The following is a 15,633-nucleotide window of genomic DNA, read 5'->3' on the forward strand; positions in this document are numbered from 1 at the left end:
AAAGGAGCTGCACACACCAGCAAAGCCAGGGCATGACTCCAATCAGGTGTGGTGTCCCCCAGCAGTGAATGAATCACAGAATCCCAGAATGGTTTGGGTTGGGAGGAGCTTAAAGCCCATCCAGTGCCACCCCTTCCATGGGCAGGGACACCTTCCATTGTCCCAGGGTGCTCCAAGCCCTGTCCAACCTGGCCTCGGGCACTGCCAGAACAGGGCAGTAACAACCAAAAGCCATGCTTCCTTCCCGTGCCTTTTAGGAGGACACCACAGATCCTGGCAACTCAACCACTTGACTTGGGCATAGGAAAAATTTTTATTTACATGTTAATTAAAAAAATACTTGACAAAAAAGGCATACAGTATTTTATACTAAAAGAATAAAGATTTTTATTAAGCACTGTAAGTTGCATTCAATAGCCTTCAAAGACACCACACCACAATCCATCTACAACCAGCCAAACCCAACAGTAGTTCATTCTTGCACAATCCATGAGTTGGGGCAGAACTCCCTTCAACTTACATTAAGATACCTACTTAGCTCTGGCGGGCAGGGAATGGGGAATTACACCTCATTTCTGATCACTAATGTGTGATGAAGAGCATCAGGAGAATTATATGAAAACGAATATAAAGAAATGATTCTGATTTTGAAGTACATTAAGTTTGGAAACACTAACAAAAACATCAAAATGATACAGGTATATTTGCTTATACTAAATTCTTGATGGGAAAGTTCTCAAGAACAAGCCATTTGTTTCCTGCTACAGAAGGGGGGTACTTTTTTTTTTTGAAGATCAAAGCGTTTTTTTTTTTTTGTTTTTCACAGAATTTCATATTTGCTAATATGAAGGCATAAAACAGCAACAGAGAACAATAATGCATACAGCAATGAGTACACCAGGGTAACGTTGATATTCAAAACGGCTAGATAATTTTTTTTAAAAGTTTTAGAATAAATGCAACAGAGGTCAATAATCACAAAATTTTAAGGTTAGAGCAAGATCAGTCAATGACTAAACATAGTTAACATCTTTTATAGGACTATTACTGATTATTAGCTTTTTTTGTTTTGCAAATGGGCACAGTACTTGTAAGAATGGAAGAAAGAGGACAATAACATGCATAATATTAACTACACACTTTAAAAATCATGAACCATGCAGAAGTTTAGCTCAAATAGTAGTACTAATGGTCTACGTCTGATTCAAAACCACATAGTTCATTGATCACGGATGCATGGTATTAGTCACAAAAAGTTTCCTAACACATTGTGTTTGTTTTGAAAGGTCGTTTGCATCTTCTATGATTTCAAGTTTATCTCCGTTTAACTCGCTCGTAACATATGTATGATGTCTATTGAACTCAGCAGAACTGCAGTGTTACTGAGAATTGGTAGTTTCGAGAGTTTGCACATTTTTAACACAAAAGAACCACGGCAACGGTGATGAGATTTCAGAAAGAAAAAACTGTGGTTGTGCCTTTTTCCCCCCATAATCATGAAATCAAAGCCTTAAAGAAAGCTTTATTGTGACACAGTAATGCAAAATCAAATATAATGGCATACATATGGTGCCAAGTACTAAAAATTATAGTTTTAAGCTATATATACTTAAAGACTGCCAAAATTTGTTTTCTTTATATTTCAAAAAACAAAACTACAAGCTTTTGTCATAACCAGTTTAAACTTTATGTATACTTCATTTTAAGTGCGGGAGTCAAATGCTCTTCATTCTTTTTTTCTTTTTTTTTTTTTTTGTTTTATTGTAGCATTTTGACTACAACTGGTTAAAACTAAAAAAATGTGTTGTTTAAATCTCTGACATCAAAGAGGGATCCGAATTTCCAAAGTCCTCATTTTTCTCTTACGGAAAGGAAAAAATGTACGTAACTGTAGGCTCTCTTTCTTTCCAGATATTCCTAATCCTGACCCTTCCCAACATCCTTCACCCTCTATAAAAAATAAGTTTACTCTTCTTTTTTTAAGACAGTGGCCTCAAGAGCATCATCTTTATGGCAAACACTGTCTGCATTTAGTGCATTTAAGTGAGGATTCGTATTGCACATTTTAGAGTCATTACTCAAGGCACTTTCAGACTGATTGGAAGCCCTGATGTCTCCTGTATTCCCATTCATCTGGGAAGCTGGTTTTTCCTCAGTCACAACTCCATTTTCAGCCAGGGATCCATCTGAAGACACAAGTGAGGATTTAGATTCCTCGGATTTTGACTTAAGTTCTTTGGCTACTTCTTCTGCTGAAGCAGCGTAAGGAGGTTTGCCCTAGTTGTTAAAAAAAGAAGAGAATTACTGAAGAATCACTGCTAAAAATGTATATAAATGTACAGTCTGATATGAGGACACTACAACAGGCAGCATGCAGGGCACAAGGTCGTGAGTGAACACCACATAATAGGCATTGCTGAAAGAAGTGGCCCACAAAATACACTGAGAGGATTTTCGGTGTTCCCCAGAGCCTTCTGATGCCCCTGGGGCAATGCTTTCGTTTTAACTTTGCTGTTGCCCTCCTTTCATAACATCAGAGCTACATAAATGTCTGAAACACCAAAACTGAGAATCAGCGTACAGCTGCACTTTGCTCCTTGGTTCATATGTGCTGTGATTCAGTGGCAGGATTCCGTGTTACTCAAATACAAACACGACTGTTTCCAGCCAGCATTTGGAGGAGTGCAGAAGCACCATGCACTATTCCCTGCACCAAGCTATATGCTTGCAAGATTAGGAAAGGCTTTCATAAAAAAGCATACAGTAAAATTGTACAAGACTGATTATAGCCATAAAAACCAGACTGATGCAGCATACAATTAGTTTTTAAGTATTTATAATTAATCTTAGGGTTCCAGAAACATAATAGGCTTTAAACAAACCAAAATAAGCAGGTTAGGCTGCTAAGAAGCAGCACACTGGTCTGTCATGTTGTTCACAAAGTCAAGTGCTAAGAAATGGATTAAGACAGGGACACCTCAAACAGCAGCAAACAACTCTGCAGTATAAAAACCTCCACTGTTACCTACTAGAACACCTGCAGTAAGCTGCTGAAGGATTTTACAGAAGCACTTTGCAGGTGAGTCAGAACTGCTGTTCTCTAGCATTCTCATTATCCAGATAATCACAATTCTCAGTCCCATTGCACAGGTATGGGTGATCACTGTCATCGTGCCTCTTTACTGACATCCTTAAGTTCATCTTTCAAGACATGCTTTAGTTTCTTTCCAGAACAAGAGTGAAAAGTTTCAACTTGGGACAAAACAGACCAGTCTGGTGTGTTGGATAAATCCAAAGAGATCCTTTTGGTCAGATTCCCAAGCTGAGGGGAGAAGTGCCTCCAGCTGAGCCTGGCCCTGCACAGGCACTGGCTCAGTGAGACAGAGGGGCCACTGGCCCCTCCCAGCCTCACCTGGCCCTCACAGTCCACTCACTGCAAGGGAACTCTCCTAAGTTCTCCCTGCCATGTGCATTTTAAATCATCTTTTTAATTTTCCTGTACATAAACATCCTATATAGTCTTGATGACCACAAAATGCAATGAGCTCAGGTCCACAGAAAATGCCATTTATCTTCTCCAGGCAGTTTTACACACAGGTCCTTGTGATCACAAGTATTTACCATCCAAATTACATATCATTAATAACAATGCAAATACGCAACCTTGATGGCACTTGTCAAGACACCTGCAGCTATTACCTGAACTATACTCCCATATGTACACCTGTAGTAAGCCTGGAGTATTTGGGAGCTCGTTTTCAGGATTTCCATTATTTCAAAGCTTAAGGTACTCAGAAATCAGATGCTCTATTATTAACAAAATGGTTTCTCTTCTACTTAAAATGTAAAATTTCAGATCCACAGGTACATTTGTAGACATATAGTCTGAGTACACAGCAATTTAACAAGGAAGGGAAGTATTTGAATTTTTGTAAAACAGTAAGTTTTACTGGAAGTTAATAGTTCCTTCATAATCTACTGGAGAACATTCTTTTACTGTCTGACACCTGAAAACACCCCCCTACTCTCAGGTCTCTCTGACAAATGGCATGTTCATATGACGTATTTATTGTGGAATTTTTTCCAACTATTTACTACTCATTCATCCAAACTGCACCAGCAGCCAGAACCATGGAAAAGGGAGGAAAACAGAACTCTGAAAGCAACTGACATCTCATACAGATCAGCAGTGTGCCTCAGCTATATTGGAAGGATCCATGGAACAGACAGAAGTCATGATCCATGGACGCTTTGGAGGATGTCACCAGGAAGGAACCTGCATGCTCTCAGGGGGAAAGGCTGCTCTGCTATTCCCAAGAAGTTTGGAGTGACCTCTTAGATCTGGAGCATGGCAGCAGCAAAGATCCTTCACTGCTACGAAACTTTCCTTCATGAGGCTGGACCGTGGTCCCAGAAAAGAAACTGGGGAAGAGTGGGGGCAGAAACAGAACTGCTAATCAGTTTCAGCTTTGTATTTCTCCCATTCTCTAAATTTTCTTCTACTCCCATTGCTGGTTAGAGCTGTGTAGGCACAGGATTCAGGTCAAAATACATTCTTCCACATCTGTCTTTAGAAGCAAAGTTTGCTTAAAGTGAGCTGTGACACCAGCCTGTCCTGTCACCACTGTATGGCTCACAGCTTCCATGGGTCGCCAGAAACACTTGTAGCTGTTAAAGTGGTGCTGGTAAGGTGTCCACCCCAGCCCAGCCCATCACAGAGTGTGCTGCAGTCAGGCACATGGCTTCATTACCTGAATTGCTCCCTGGCTTTTATAACCTCGCCCATAGTACCTTCCACCTCTTCCAAAAGTTCTTATCACCGGAGTGGAGATAACTCCTCTAGGTCGCCTGCAGGGGTAGGGAAAGGGGAGAAAATAAAACACTGATCAGTTTTGTTTACAACAGCTTTACATTTAGTTTTGCCAGACTATTATTTCCCTAGCTTTACTGTCTAGTGCCTATCATCAACACATTTTGAAAAAGGAAAGATACCTAATTCTGAATTGCAGGGTTCTGCTGCTTGCAATTGTATCAAACCCAACAAACCTTTCAGGTCTGAAGCAATAAAATGCCTCTTTCTAGATTTCCCTTCAAAAGAAACAATAAATGATATTTTCAAGGTCTGCAGAAACATTTTCCAAGTGTCAAATTACCCTCATGGCACTTTAAAACCAGAGCTCAAAATACCTTCACCTTACAAAAATAGCAATTTGAACCACACAGAAAGCCATTTCCCCCATTAAGTAACAGTTCCCAATGTAAACACATGAGACAGGCTCTGACAAAAGAAAGTGAGGCAGATTTAAAAAGTCCTGTAGGTACAAAATTATCTAAGAAACTGAGGGAATAAAGGAGCTTCACTTTTAGCTGGCATGTGGCAATTGGTAAGTTGGGATGCTTTCCAGTGGAGACTCCCAACTTAGACACATTAGGCAGTGGTTTTTGGTGTGATTCAGTACAGATTACATCAGCTGAAACCAAACTATCTCACCTTGGACTCAAGTTGTGCCAGAGAAGGTGGTTTAGATTAGATATATTTGGAAAAATTTATTCACAGAAAGGGTTGTCAAGCCCTGGTACAGGCTGCCCAGGGCAGTGCTGGAGTCATAAATTTGGAACTGTTCACAAAACACATGGATGTGGCACTTGGGGATATAGTTTAGGGGTGAGCATGGTGGTGGGTACTGGGTTGACAGCTGGATTGGATTATCTTAGAGGTCTTTTCCAACCACAGCAATTCCAGGATTCAGCTACAACTGCTTTAACTCCATCAGTTGCAGAAACTGAATTTTCCAACCATTATGTCAAGAACACTGTTCTCCTAAAAATTCCTTGCTTTCTGTACTAGAGATACTGGATTGCTCTAGAAGCCTGGGAATGCCCTATGTTTGCTCTGGATGTGCTGCCTGATAAATGCCTGGTAGTAGGAAGTGCTGTGGGACACCTGACTCTACTGGGGCTGGCTGGATGCTGCTCAGGTCCCTGAGCTGAATGAAGCCAAACTGCCCAGGGGAACAGCACTGTGCCCCCCAGTCTCCTCTCATATGCTGTGAATTCCCACATTGGGCAGTAACAAATCAAATTCTGGGGTTTAGAAGTGACAGCAGAGAATGAAGAGAGAGGATCTGTAGCTTGCATGTGGGTCCCTCTCACTGTGTTCCCTCCTCGCCAACCCCACGGGCTCTCTTTTTACAAGGTCAAAGTGTGTCTTTCAAGGAGCTGAGAAAAACTTCCCGCTCAGAAAATCACACTTGATACACTGATGGATTGAGGTTAATACCAAGCAGCTGGTATAATTTTACACATTATGAACAACATCTGAGCTCAGCATTGCAGAGACATGAGGCAATGGGGTGAACAAGCCTGACTCAATCCCCTCTGCTGAAAGAGGTAAAAATGGAATACAAGTGTGCAAAACTGGGCCATGAACTAAGACAACCTGCTGTGCTGTTTCCTAGTTGTGACCTTTGGTAGGAAATAACCTCTGCCAACACAAACCTGTTGTTAAAGCACTAGATCTCAGGGAAAGGTTCTTCCCCCAGAGGGTGCTGGGCACTGCCCAGCCTCCCCAGGAAATGGGCATGGCCCCAAGGCTGCCAGAGCTCCAGGAGCATTTGGAAAGCGCTGGCAAGGATGCCCAGGGTGGGGTTGTTGGGGTGTCTGTGGAGGGCCAGGGGTTGAACTCCATGATCCTTGTGGCTCCTTTCTAACTCAAAATATTCTATGGTTCTGTAATTCTGTCTTTAGGCAGAACCCTGAACATGAGCATGTTTTCCTATTGGTTCTACTTTAGTATCAACTGACCAACAAATGGGTAAGCTGCCTGCAGTCATTTTCCCTCTGGCCTATTCTAGTAACTCTACATGTGACCAATGCCCTATTAGTGCTGATCTGATGGAGACAGAAGATCTGGCATTGACAGTTTTCCTGTCTTTTTGGGGTGACAATCTGCACCTAACCTTACTGCCTTTAAGACAGTACCTCCAACAAAAAGAAGCTTCAGGCATTTTATCTCAAATTGAAATCTACTACTGAAAAATCATATTTCTCTGTCATAAAGGTACTGGCAGGAGCAGCAACACCCTTTCAGTGATCTCTTCACCTCCCAGATAAGGAGGGTTCTCAGTTCCTGGCTACTGATGTTCTGGGTGAATTCAGGTATTTCCCCCTTCAGGAGACGAGGAACTGCTGTCCTGTATGGATGTAACTGAGCTGAGCCCCAGGCTGTCCACAGACCCTGGCTTTGGCAGGACACCAGCCATCACCAGCAGCACCTTCCCGCACAGAGTGCAGATCACTGGGAGAAGCAACCAGCTTCTATTCATGTATACTCATGAAAAACAGAACTGATGATCACCCAAGAACCTCATTTCAGTGGTGGAAAAGGTTATTTTGTCTCCTGGTACCCAAGCAAATCTCATGCCTCCCCATCTTTGCTCACTCCCACTCTCTCCAGATGCTGCTCTGCATCAGCGCAGGGCTCCCAAACCCCCCCCGCCACCCGCCCAGGTGCCTGACAGTTGTCGGAAATACCTAAAACAACACTCAATGCTTCTGTTTTGGCAGCTGGATCTCATTCTTGAGAACTAGGCAGTCCTAGCTAAATGGGGTCCCCTCAAAGGGTCAGCTCTGCAGTCACCCAACCTGTTCACATTTGTTCCCACTGCTCCTGCCTCTCCCTGGCCCCACAGCAGCTCCCATTCTCAGAGGGCTTCAGATTAACCCAGCTCCTCACTCAGCCCAACACGACACACATTCCAACAGCTCTGGCTGACTCCAGCATGAGTGTACACTGGAGTAAATTAACAGACAGATTAAGTTCATGCAATGCAGTCTTTCACATTGCTGCTCCCTAGCTCAAGGTGGCAATAAATCCATCAGCTTTACTCCAGTCCTAATACAGACAGACACAATACATAGTACTTTAGGATTGTCTCCTGTAATAGACACAATTTTAATGAAAGATAAAGAGAGTTCTGTAAGGCGCAGAAGCAGCAAGCCTATGGAAAAAATACCATCTTAAAAGTAACAAACCAGATATTTTCGTAATAAAGTACTTGGTTTTCAGACATGTTGTGCACCCATAACTTCAGCTGTAGTGAAATGAAGTGGAACAGCTGAAGAAATTAATATTCTTTTAAGCATCACTTCCATCAGACTGTAACAGAGAACTATTAAACTTAGAAATGTCCTTTGGGTGTTTTCTGCTTCACAGGATTACATAATGTAGTTATTAAAACTGTTATCATGCTTCTTCTTGATAAATGCCCTTCCACAAAAAAGAAAGGTATTTAATGTAATGTATCTACTGGTTTCATGGAAAAGTCCCAAAGTCATCTCCTCATGCAAAAGCAACCTCTGTGTGTGTGTATATATCTATCTAGCTAGCTAGCTATCTTTCAGATTGAGTATGAATTTTATTTGCACATAAAAATGCTGATACCTATACAAATAACTGGTGAAAAGCATCTTAAAAGGAATGCCAATGTTTTTCTTGAATATTCAGTGAGTATAATTCACCCTATGTGTCCTAAAGTGCATTATATGCAATCTCTACTGCTTCCAACTTCTGTTTTCCTTGCTTCCCAAGTCATTAAATCCCACGTGAGAAACACATTCCCAGGCTGGCACTTACCCTCTGGCTGGTCCTCCCACGGACACCACCTGCAGAGGAAATGGCCCTCTCCCCCCTCGTCCACGTCTGCTTCCAGCCCAATGGCCGACTACAGTGCCGGCAATTTCAAGTTTCCCTCCCTGAGAAGGAATAGGTTGGACTCCTGCACATAAAAGCAAAACCAAACTTTGATCTTCACAATCATCACAGTAAAGTTCCAAATGAATGGAAAGCTGGTTTGCCCAGATTTCACCACATAACCCATTTCCTCTAGGGATACTGTGAGATTATTGCTCATTCTGCAGTATTCCAGAAGTGTTAGAACTCCAAGAGCCTGTTTCCCCCACCCCTTTTAAAAAATATATATGAATTCTGAAAAGAAAAATTATCTGACATGAATGCTTCAGTTTCATTAATTAAAAATATACTTGAGATAGGCCTCAGGAAACCAGGGGAGTTTTACAAGCTGGCTGAAGATTGTTTTTTTCCTGCATTCTTGGAAGAAAAAGGAATTCTTGCAGGTGCAAGGCACTTTTAAGCCAACAGCAAGTACCAGCAGAGATCACACAGATTGTATTGGCAATAAAGAACTTACTAGGCTGGATAAGCTGTACTAACACTAAGTTGCTATAAAAATGTAGCATTCAAACAGATCTGGTTTAAAAGGTGTGTTTATCACTTCCCCTCATAAAAGGCAGCTAAAGTTATAGTTGTCTAAGACGTAACTACAGCTTCTGTTCAAGTTGCTCATGACTTTATACTAAATCAGCTCTGGGGCATAACATATATTTCAAGAAATCCAGGTATGTGAACTGACCAAGATGTTACTGGTAAGACCATCAGCACCAGAAGGGTTACAAACCACAGCATTTACGCAGCCATAATTAGTCTCCGGATGTTATAGGCTGGGAACTACACTACTGATTACATCCAGAAGGTTCCTACTTCCCTGTGCAAGTCCTTCAGCTCCAAATACAGATGGTTTGCAGGGCCAGAGTTATCCACATATGAAGCACTAGAGGTATGTTTGCTCTTAGGATAAAAGCTCAGAGGCCAGAAAGAACAGCTAAATATGTGGGAAAAATTTACCCTCAACAGGTTTCCATCATCTCACATCATACAGGAAGTGAGCAATGGGCACACAGGTAGGGAAGTAAATCCCACTCTTGTGTCCACACCAGCACTGATGCCAGCAAAGAAGGGCTCAGCATTAATGCCAAAGTCAGTCATTTCTATTCTAGCTCTTTGCAAAATGCTCAACTGTCCCCAGATTTTGGAAAATCCCTGTTAATACAGAGGCCAGTGGGTTACAGATGCCCTCTTCGCCTGTGGGAGCACAGGAGACAGGCTGCCTGCTGGGTTTTGGGCTTTCCTGTGTTTGGAGGAGGTTTCTGGCACGAGGAGGTCTGGCGCCGGGGGGCTTGCGGCAGGGACAGGAGCAGAGCGGACAATAGCCAGGCAGGCTCTAGAGAGGGAAGCTGAGACAGTTAAGGAGACAGGGAGTCAGTAGGAAAGCCTCAGACCAACCCGTACAGTGGAGGAAGCTGTTGCCAGAAGCTCTAAGAAAAGGGGTTTGGGTATAATTACCGCCCTGAAACTTGCTAGTCCTGTTGCTGTCATTGCCAGAGAAGGCTCCGGAGTGTCCTGCCGTTGCCGCCACCCGGAAGGCCCGGTAAGTGCCTGTGGCTACTGTTTCCCCATAAGGGCCTCCGAAGCCATAGACTCCTGTTAGACCCAGGGTAAAGAAAGACAGGGGAAAAGCTGTGAGGGGGCCAGGCAACTGGGAAGGCCCCAGCAGAGAGGTTGCTTCCTCATTCCACCCTTCCAGAGCCAGGTGGGAGGGCCGCGCTCCCGCGGCCCGGGCTCCTATAGGCGATGCTGCAGCACCGCCGAGGGACCCCTGGCCAAAGGTATCCTGCTATCTCAGCCAGCAGGGAGCCTCTGATCCAAAGGGCAGGCCTTGGGGCTTGGAATGGGATCCCAACTTCTATGGCATTGTAAAGGCTTGTGACAATTTTTTGGCAGTGAGCATTGGTAGCTACAGTCATGGCACCCCTGAAATCCCTGTGGCCAGTATCTATACACCTCTGGGTCTTGGTACAGAGAGATTTTGAGGAAGGGAGTAATTCTAGGAACAGCCTGGAATGGTTATGTCAGTATTTACACTTGAGGGTGCCAATGGTTATATGACTGCAGCAAAACACAGAGGAGTGGGGAGGGGGAAAGGCTGTCTTCAGCCCTGACAGTTAAACTGTGTCTGGTAATTTATAAATGTTTTGAACCAATTACTGTGTAAATCAAAGCTTTTTCATACTGCCCAGTGTCAATCCATTCCTCTTGTTTCTAGTTCTACAAAAACAGTAAAAATATTTTGATCTGGCACAGTTACTTAAATCCTGTTGAAAATACGCAGCAATACAGCACAATTTATATCACTGGGCTAATAAAAGCAACCCCAAAATACAGTGATTGGCACATGCCAACACAAGCTGACCACTTGCTTTTCTGTATTTTCCCTATGAAATTGACCAGAGTTGCTAGTTTTGGGAATGTGTAAGGTAAGGTAATGCGTGGCACCACTGTCCCATCACTTACCAGCAAAGCCTCTCCCCCTGCCCTGAGGTGGTGGGACTGGCCCAAAGTGTCGAGGATACATAGAAGCTGGGTAGAAAGGCATGGCAGGTGGAGGTGGGAAAGGGAGAGGATGGTTCTGCCTGGAGAAATTTAATCCTTCTAGGATGCTCTGGCGCATCTTTTCAACCTTGGCTGCCTGCTCAGCCTAGGAATAAAGAGAAGGTCACAGAGGGACATTAAAATTCTCATTTCAATTGTATAAAGCTACATTTACACAACAAATTCAAAGGAAAACCCAAAATAATAGAGAAGTAGAGACAGAATCATCATCCTAGACCTGGACTGCAAACCAGAGTCTGTGCATACAGGCTGAAACATGCCAGGAGGGTTATAACCCTAAGAAGGGACCACAGCCACCATCAGTAGCAAACTCAGGGTCAGCTTCCTTCAAGTCACAAAAAAAGAAGGGATACAACTTCCTATCTTTCAAAAAGTTAAAACCAAAGAATTTTGGGTTATTCAGTAAACTGCTTTATCAGTTTCCTGGTTTTACAGGTGGATAGTAACTTTGCATAATTTGGATAACACAAAAAAGGCCTTAATTCGTATTTTAAGATGATTGTAAAAAACGTGAAAGGATTTTGAGCTGAGGACCCCAAGAATGACTTCACAGTCTGTCAAGTCAGTTAGAGAACAGCCATGGTCTTTCACTACAAACCCAGTGCACCTTAGTCCTTTGGACAGTCTGACCCAAAAGGGTGGGACTTGAACAAGTGAGCAGAGTTTCCAATTTGGCCATTCATCCTATCAGTGATTCCGTCTTCAAAGAGAAAAAAAAATCAAATTCAACTTGATGACTCTTCTTCCAAATCTACCCAAATGCCATCCTAACCCATTCCCCTCATATTTGCCTTTAAAAGCAGGGGTGACACGTGGTGAATGACAACCCCATGCCATGGAAGCCTTGTTGACACATGGGACACTCCATCACCCCGCACAACTACACACCTGACCATCACAGAGGTCAATGAGCGGAACTTTCTCCCGGCTTGCTTTGATGAGCTTGGTCTGGAATAATTTCCCATCAAAATACATCCAGGGACAGCAGTGCTCCCATGGAATAGGCTGTCCACAGGCGTCGTTGGCAAAAAGAGCCATGTCCACACCACTCATAAAGAGAGCAGACAGCTGGATTCCACGGGGATCCAGATTCTCGATCTGTTCAAAACCAGAGTAAATATAGTAAGATTGTAATGAGATATAATTCAAAGTTACTCCAATAGTTACATTCTTTTCAAAACTCTTGTAAACAGAGGGATTTTAAAAGGTCATCCAGACTTTCAGAGGTTTGAGCAGAAGAATGCACCAGAACCTCACACCTGCGCATGCAGAGCTGCCATCTTCAGAAAAGCTGTTGTCCCATCCACCTGCTCCGGAGATAAACAAAAACCTCTACTTTCTCAACACAAAGAAACTATTTCTAAAGACACTTACAGGAAATTAGCACTAGAAAACTTCATTCAAAATTTTATTCCAAATAATTAAGTGCTTCTGAGATGTGTGGCAGACCACCTCAGGAATGAGCTCAACGCAAAATTTCATTTTTCTTCACATGTAACACATGTCTTTCTCAACTCCTTTATAATGGATTTTCTATTAGTTTGATTCAAGATTTTGCTTTAAGAACACATCTCTTAATAACAAAGTAGTGTGTATGCTTTATTTAGGATGTAGGATAGGGACACTAAGGTAGAACTAAACAGTGAATAACAGGTAGTGGTCAAAGCAAAAAGGATTTGCTTGCAGCAAGTGTATTTTTAGCTCTAGCATAAGAAAATATCACTACTGGTGTTCTCTGAAATACTTCTCAAAATATCAGCCCTTGCTTGGGAACATTTTCAAGACCTTGGTATTAAATTTTTTAATTAAACTCTGTTACCACCTTCCTTATGCATAAGCAACCTTTAAGAGCCCAAAGACTCTCCTGCTCATTTTGCAGATACATGGCTGGGTTCAACCAAATTCAGCTGCTCTTTACGTCTGACTTCACAAACTGCTTCCTGTGAAGACAGTAACAACCTTGAGGGAATTACTGCATCTTCCAGCTAACCAACGTATCTTATGGAAGCAATCCACATTACTTTATGTATGATTGAAAAATAAAAAAAATTACTATTAAACCAAAATATTATCTACAATCAGTGGCCTTTTGTTTTCTGTTGGAATGGAAAAAATATTTTCTCTGGGAATTCCTTTCTTAGGTTTCTAAGAACAGCGATTTTCACAGTGGAGTTTCTCCCCATTTGCATCAGATCTTAAGAGAGAAGTGAGACTTTGATGACTCTACAATAGATACCTTTGCCAAAATCTCTACCCCTAGATGTCATTTAGGCTGTGGGCTCAACATCGCTGGAAGTGTTCCAAGCCAGGTTGGATGGGTCTTGGAGCAACCTGGGATAGTGGAAGGTGTCCCTGCCCATGTCAGGGAGTGGAATGAGATGGGCTTTAAGGTCCCTCCCAACCCAACCCAACCTGTGATTTTGATTTATTGTGTTGTGTTTGGAAAATGGACATTGCAGACCATTGCAGCCATCTCTGCAACACTTTAAGCCACTGTGACTAATATTTTGGAAAGTACAGGCTTTTAGTGAGGCACATATAGATCAGCTACTACAGTTAATTCCTGGATCAGCTGGAAACAAATCTCTTAAATTATCTAAGTCCTAGTTAAGAATTACCTTGAGTTCCTGAAGCTGGTCAGGTTCATAGAGCTTTGGAGACAATGCTTGGGCAAGGAAAGCATCAAGTTCCTGGCGACGCAGAATGCGCACCCCTGGCCACTGTACCATATACCTGTGAGGGAAGCACAGCCTTGCTCAGTGGCTTCTCAACAGCTAAGTCAGAAATCACCAAGGTAGATATGGGACATTTGATAGGAGAGAAACATGCTGTGCCAGTGAAAAAAGGAGCTTTAAGATACCACTTTTTTTGCATACCAAGTAGCCTATAAGGAGAAACAGTGTTTTAGTGCTCAAAAGGCAAGATGAAGTTCAACAGAACCAAAAACAAATTTACATTTATCATTCTCAAAAATGGCTTAAATTTTACCATGTTTAAGATGCTTACCTTGGATTCTGAAAGAATTATAAACTAGTTGTTTTAAATAATTACCCCAAATGTAAGCATCTCCCAATTCCTCTGTCAATTTTCAATGTGAAAACTAAACAGTTCAGGATTTTGAAACCTGTGACTTTTTCTTTGGAAATCTGGAAGTTTTTGTTGTGCAGCTTCACCCACAGAATCCTCTGAGGGCCCAGAAGTTGTTTTTTTTACTGAGCTGAAATCTTGAGTACACTAAGGTAAAATTAATTCAAATGACACAACCTCTCTGCAACACAAGATCTTTTGTATCTTCCCATCAATCCTTTAGAGACTGAAAAAGACCTACACACACGCTTTTCTACAACCAAACCCCCTCTCCCAGTGAGGCTGCAAATATGAATTAACACTTTCTAGAGATCCTAGAGTAAAACCTTTCCTCAGTTCTGATGCCCCTGGAGGTGACACTAACCTCAGCACACAGCAGAGCACCATAAGATGAGTGGGCACATTAGTTGGGTTGAGCATTGCTGGTGTGTCTGATCGCATACAGGCCAGGAACGCCCTCATCCGTCGGTTCTTGTCTTCCACGGCTTTGCCCAGCCACAGCTTCTTCAGGTTTGGGCAGGTCCACTCCCTGAAGGCGAGGGCTTCCACCAGCTCAGGGGTCTGAGGAGATTTGCCTTTGTAAGCAGCCCATTCCTTAATTATCACTGGTGAAACTGCAGAATGGCAACAGCAGAAAGAAATCAGCCTGACTTAGAATTTCATATTCCAGCATTTATTTCAAACTTCACATGCAAGAGATTTTGATTCAAAAAGCATCACTTCGAGACTGCAATAGTGTGTTGGATTACACTGCCAAACAGGTAATTCAAACCCTGCATGAAATATAGTTTAATTGTGATCACTTACAAATTAGGTGTGTACAGGCATGCATACACTAGGAATGTCATGCTAATATTTTCAAATGAATATACAACATAGAGGAAATACACATATTTTTCTAAAACACACAGCCCAAATTCCCCTGGAAGTGTTGTTCAGTGCCAGGGTGGACAGGGCTTGAAGAAACCTGGTCTACTGGAATGTGCTCCTGCCCATGGCAGAGGATTGGAAATGGACAGTGTTTAAGGTCCTTTCCAATGCAAACCATTCTGTGATATTAACTTAAAAGCGTAATTTTCCCCTTAAATATCTGTGTCATATCTGAGTGTGATCATACTGTCACATTTGACAATACTTGTGTATGATCAGAAACCTATTCCAGAGGTGGTCTTTTAACAACAATACGATCCTACTGATTTGAATCATATTTAGACCTGGTATTATTATACTTGGCTGTA

General features: G+C 42.4%; 1 protein-coding gene across 3 annotated transcripts in view; it reads right to left on the reverse strand.

Annotated features, from left to right (window-relative positions):
• Positions 1-294: 294 nt before the first annotated feature.
• FAM120A (family with sequence similarity 120A) overlaps positions 295-15,633 on the reverse strand; it is a 47,742-nt gene continuing 32,403 nt past the window's right edge. For 2 of the 3 annotated variants that reach the window (XM_038148937.1, XM_038148936.1), the window contains exons 11-18: positions 14,760-15,009; positions 13,927-14,041; positions 12,197-12,406; positions 11,210-11,393; positions 10,202-10,339; positions 8,636-8,777; positions 4,752-4,848; positions 295-2,277 (exon numbers count right to left, since the gene is read on the reverse strand). In XM_038148937.1, the coding sequence (XP_038004865.1) occupies positions 1,966-2,277; positions 4,752-4,848; positions 8,636-8,777; positions 10,202-10,339; positions 11,210-11,393; positions 12,197-12,406; positions 13,927-14,041; positions 14,760-15,009 (1,448 nt within the window). In that variant the 3' untranslated portion in view covers positions 295-1,965. The remainder of the gene's footprint in view (positions 2,278-4,751; positions 4,849-8,635; positions 8,778-10,201; positions 10,340-11,209; positions 11,394-12,196; positions 12,407-13,926; positions 14,042-14,759; positions 15,010-15,633) is intronic. The other variant, XM_038148938.1, reaches the window with a different exon arrangement.

Source organism: Motacilla alba, chromosome 12 (assembly GCF_015832195.1).
Source record: "Motacilla alba alba isolate MOTALB_02 chromosome 12, Motacilla_alba_V1.0_pri, whole genome shotgun sequence".
NCBI classification, from domain to species: domain Eukaryota; kingdom Metazoa; phylum Chordata; class Aves; order Passeriformes; family Motacillidae; genus Motacilla; species Motacilla alba.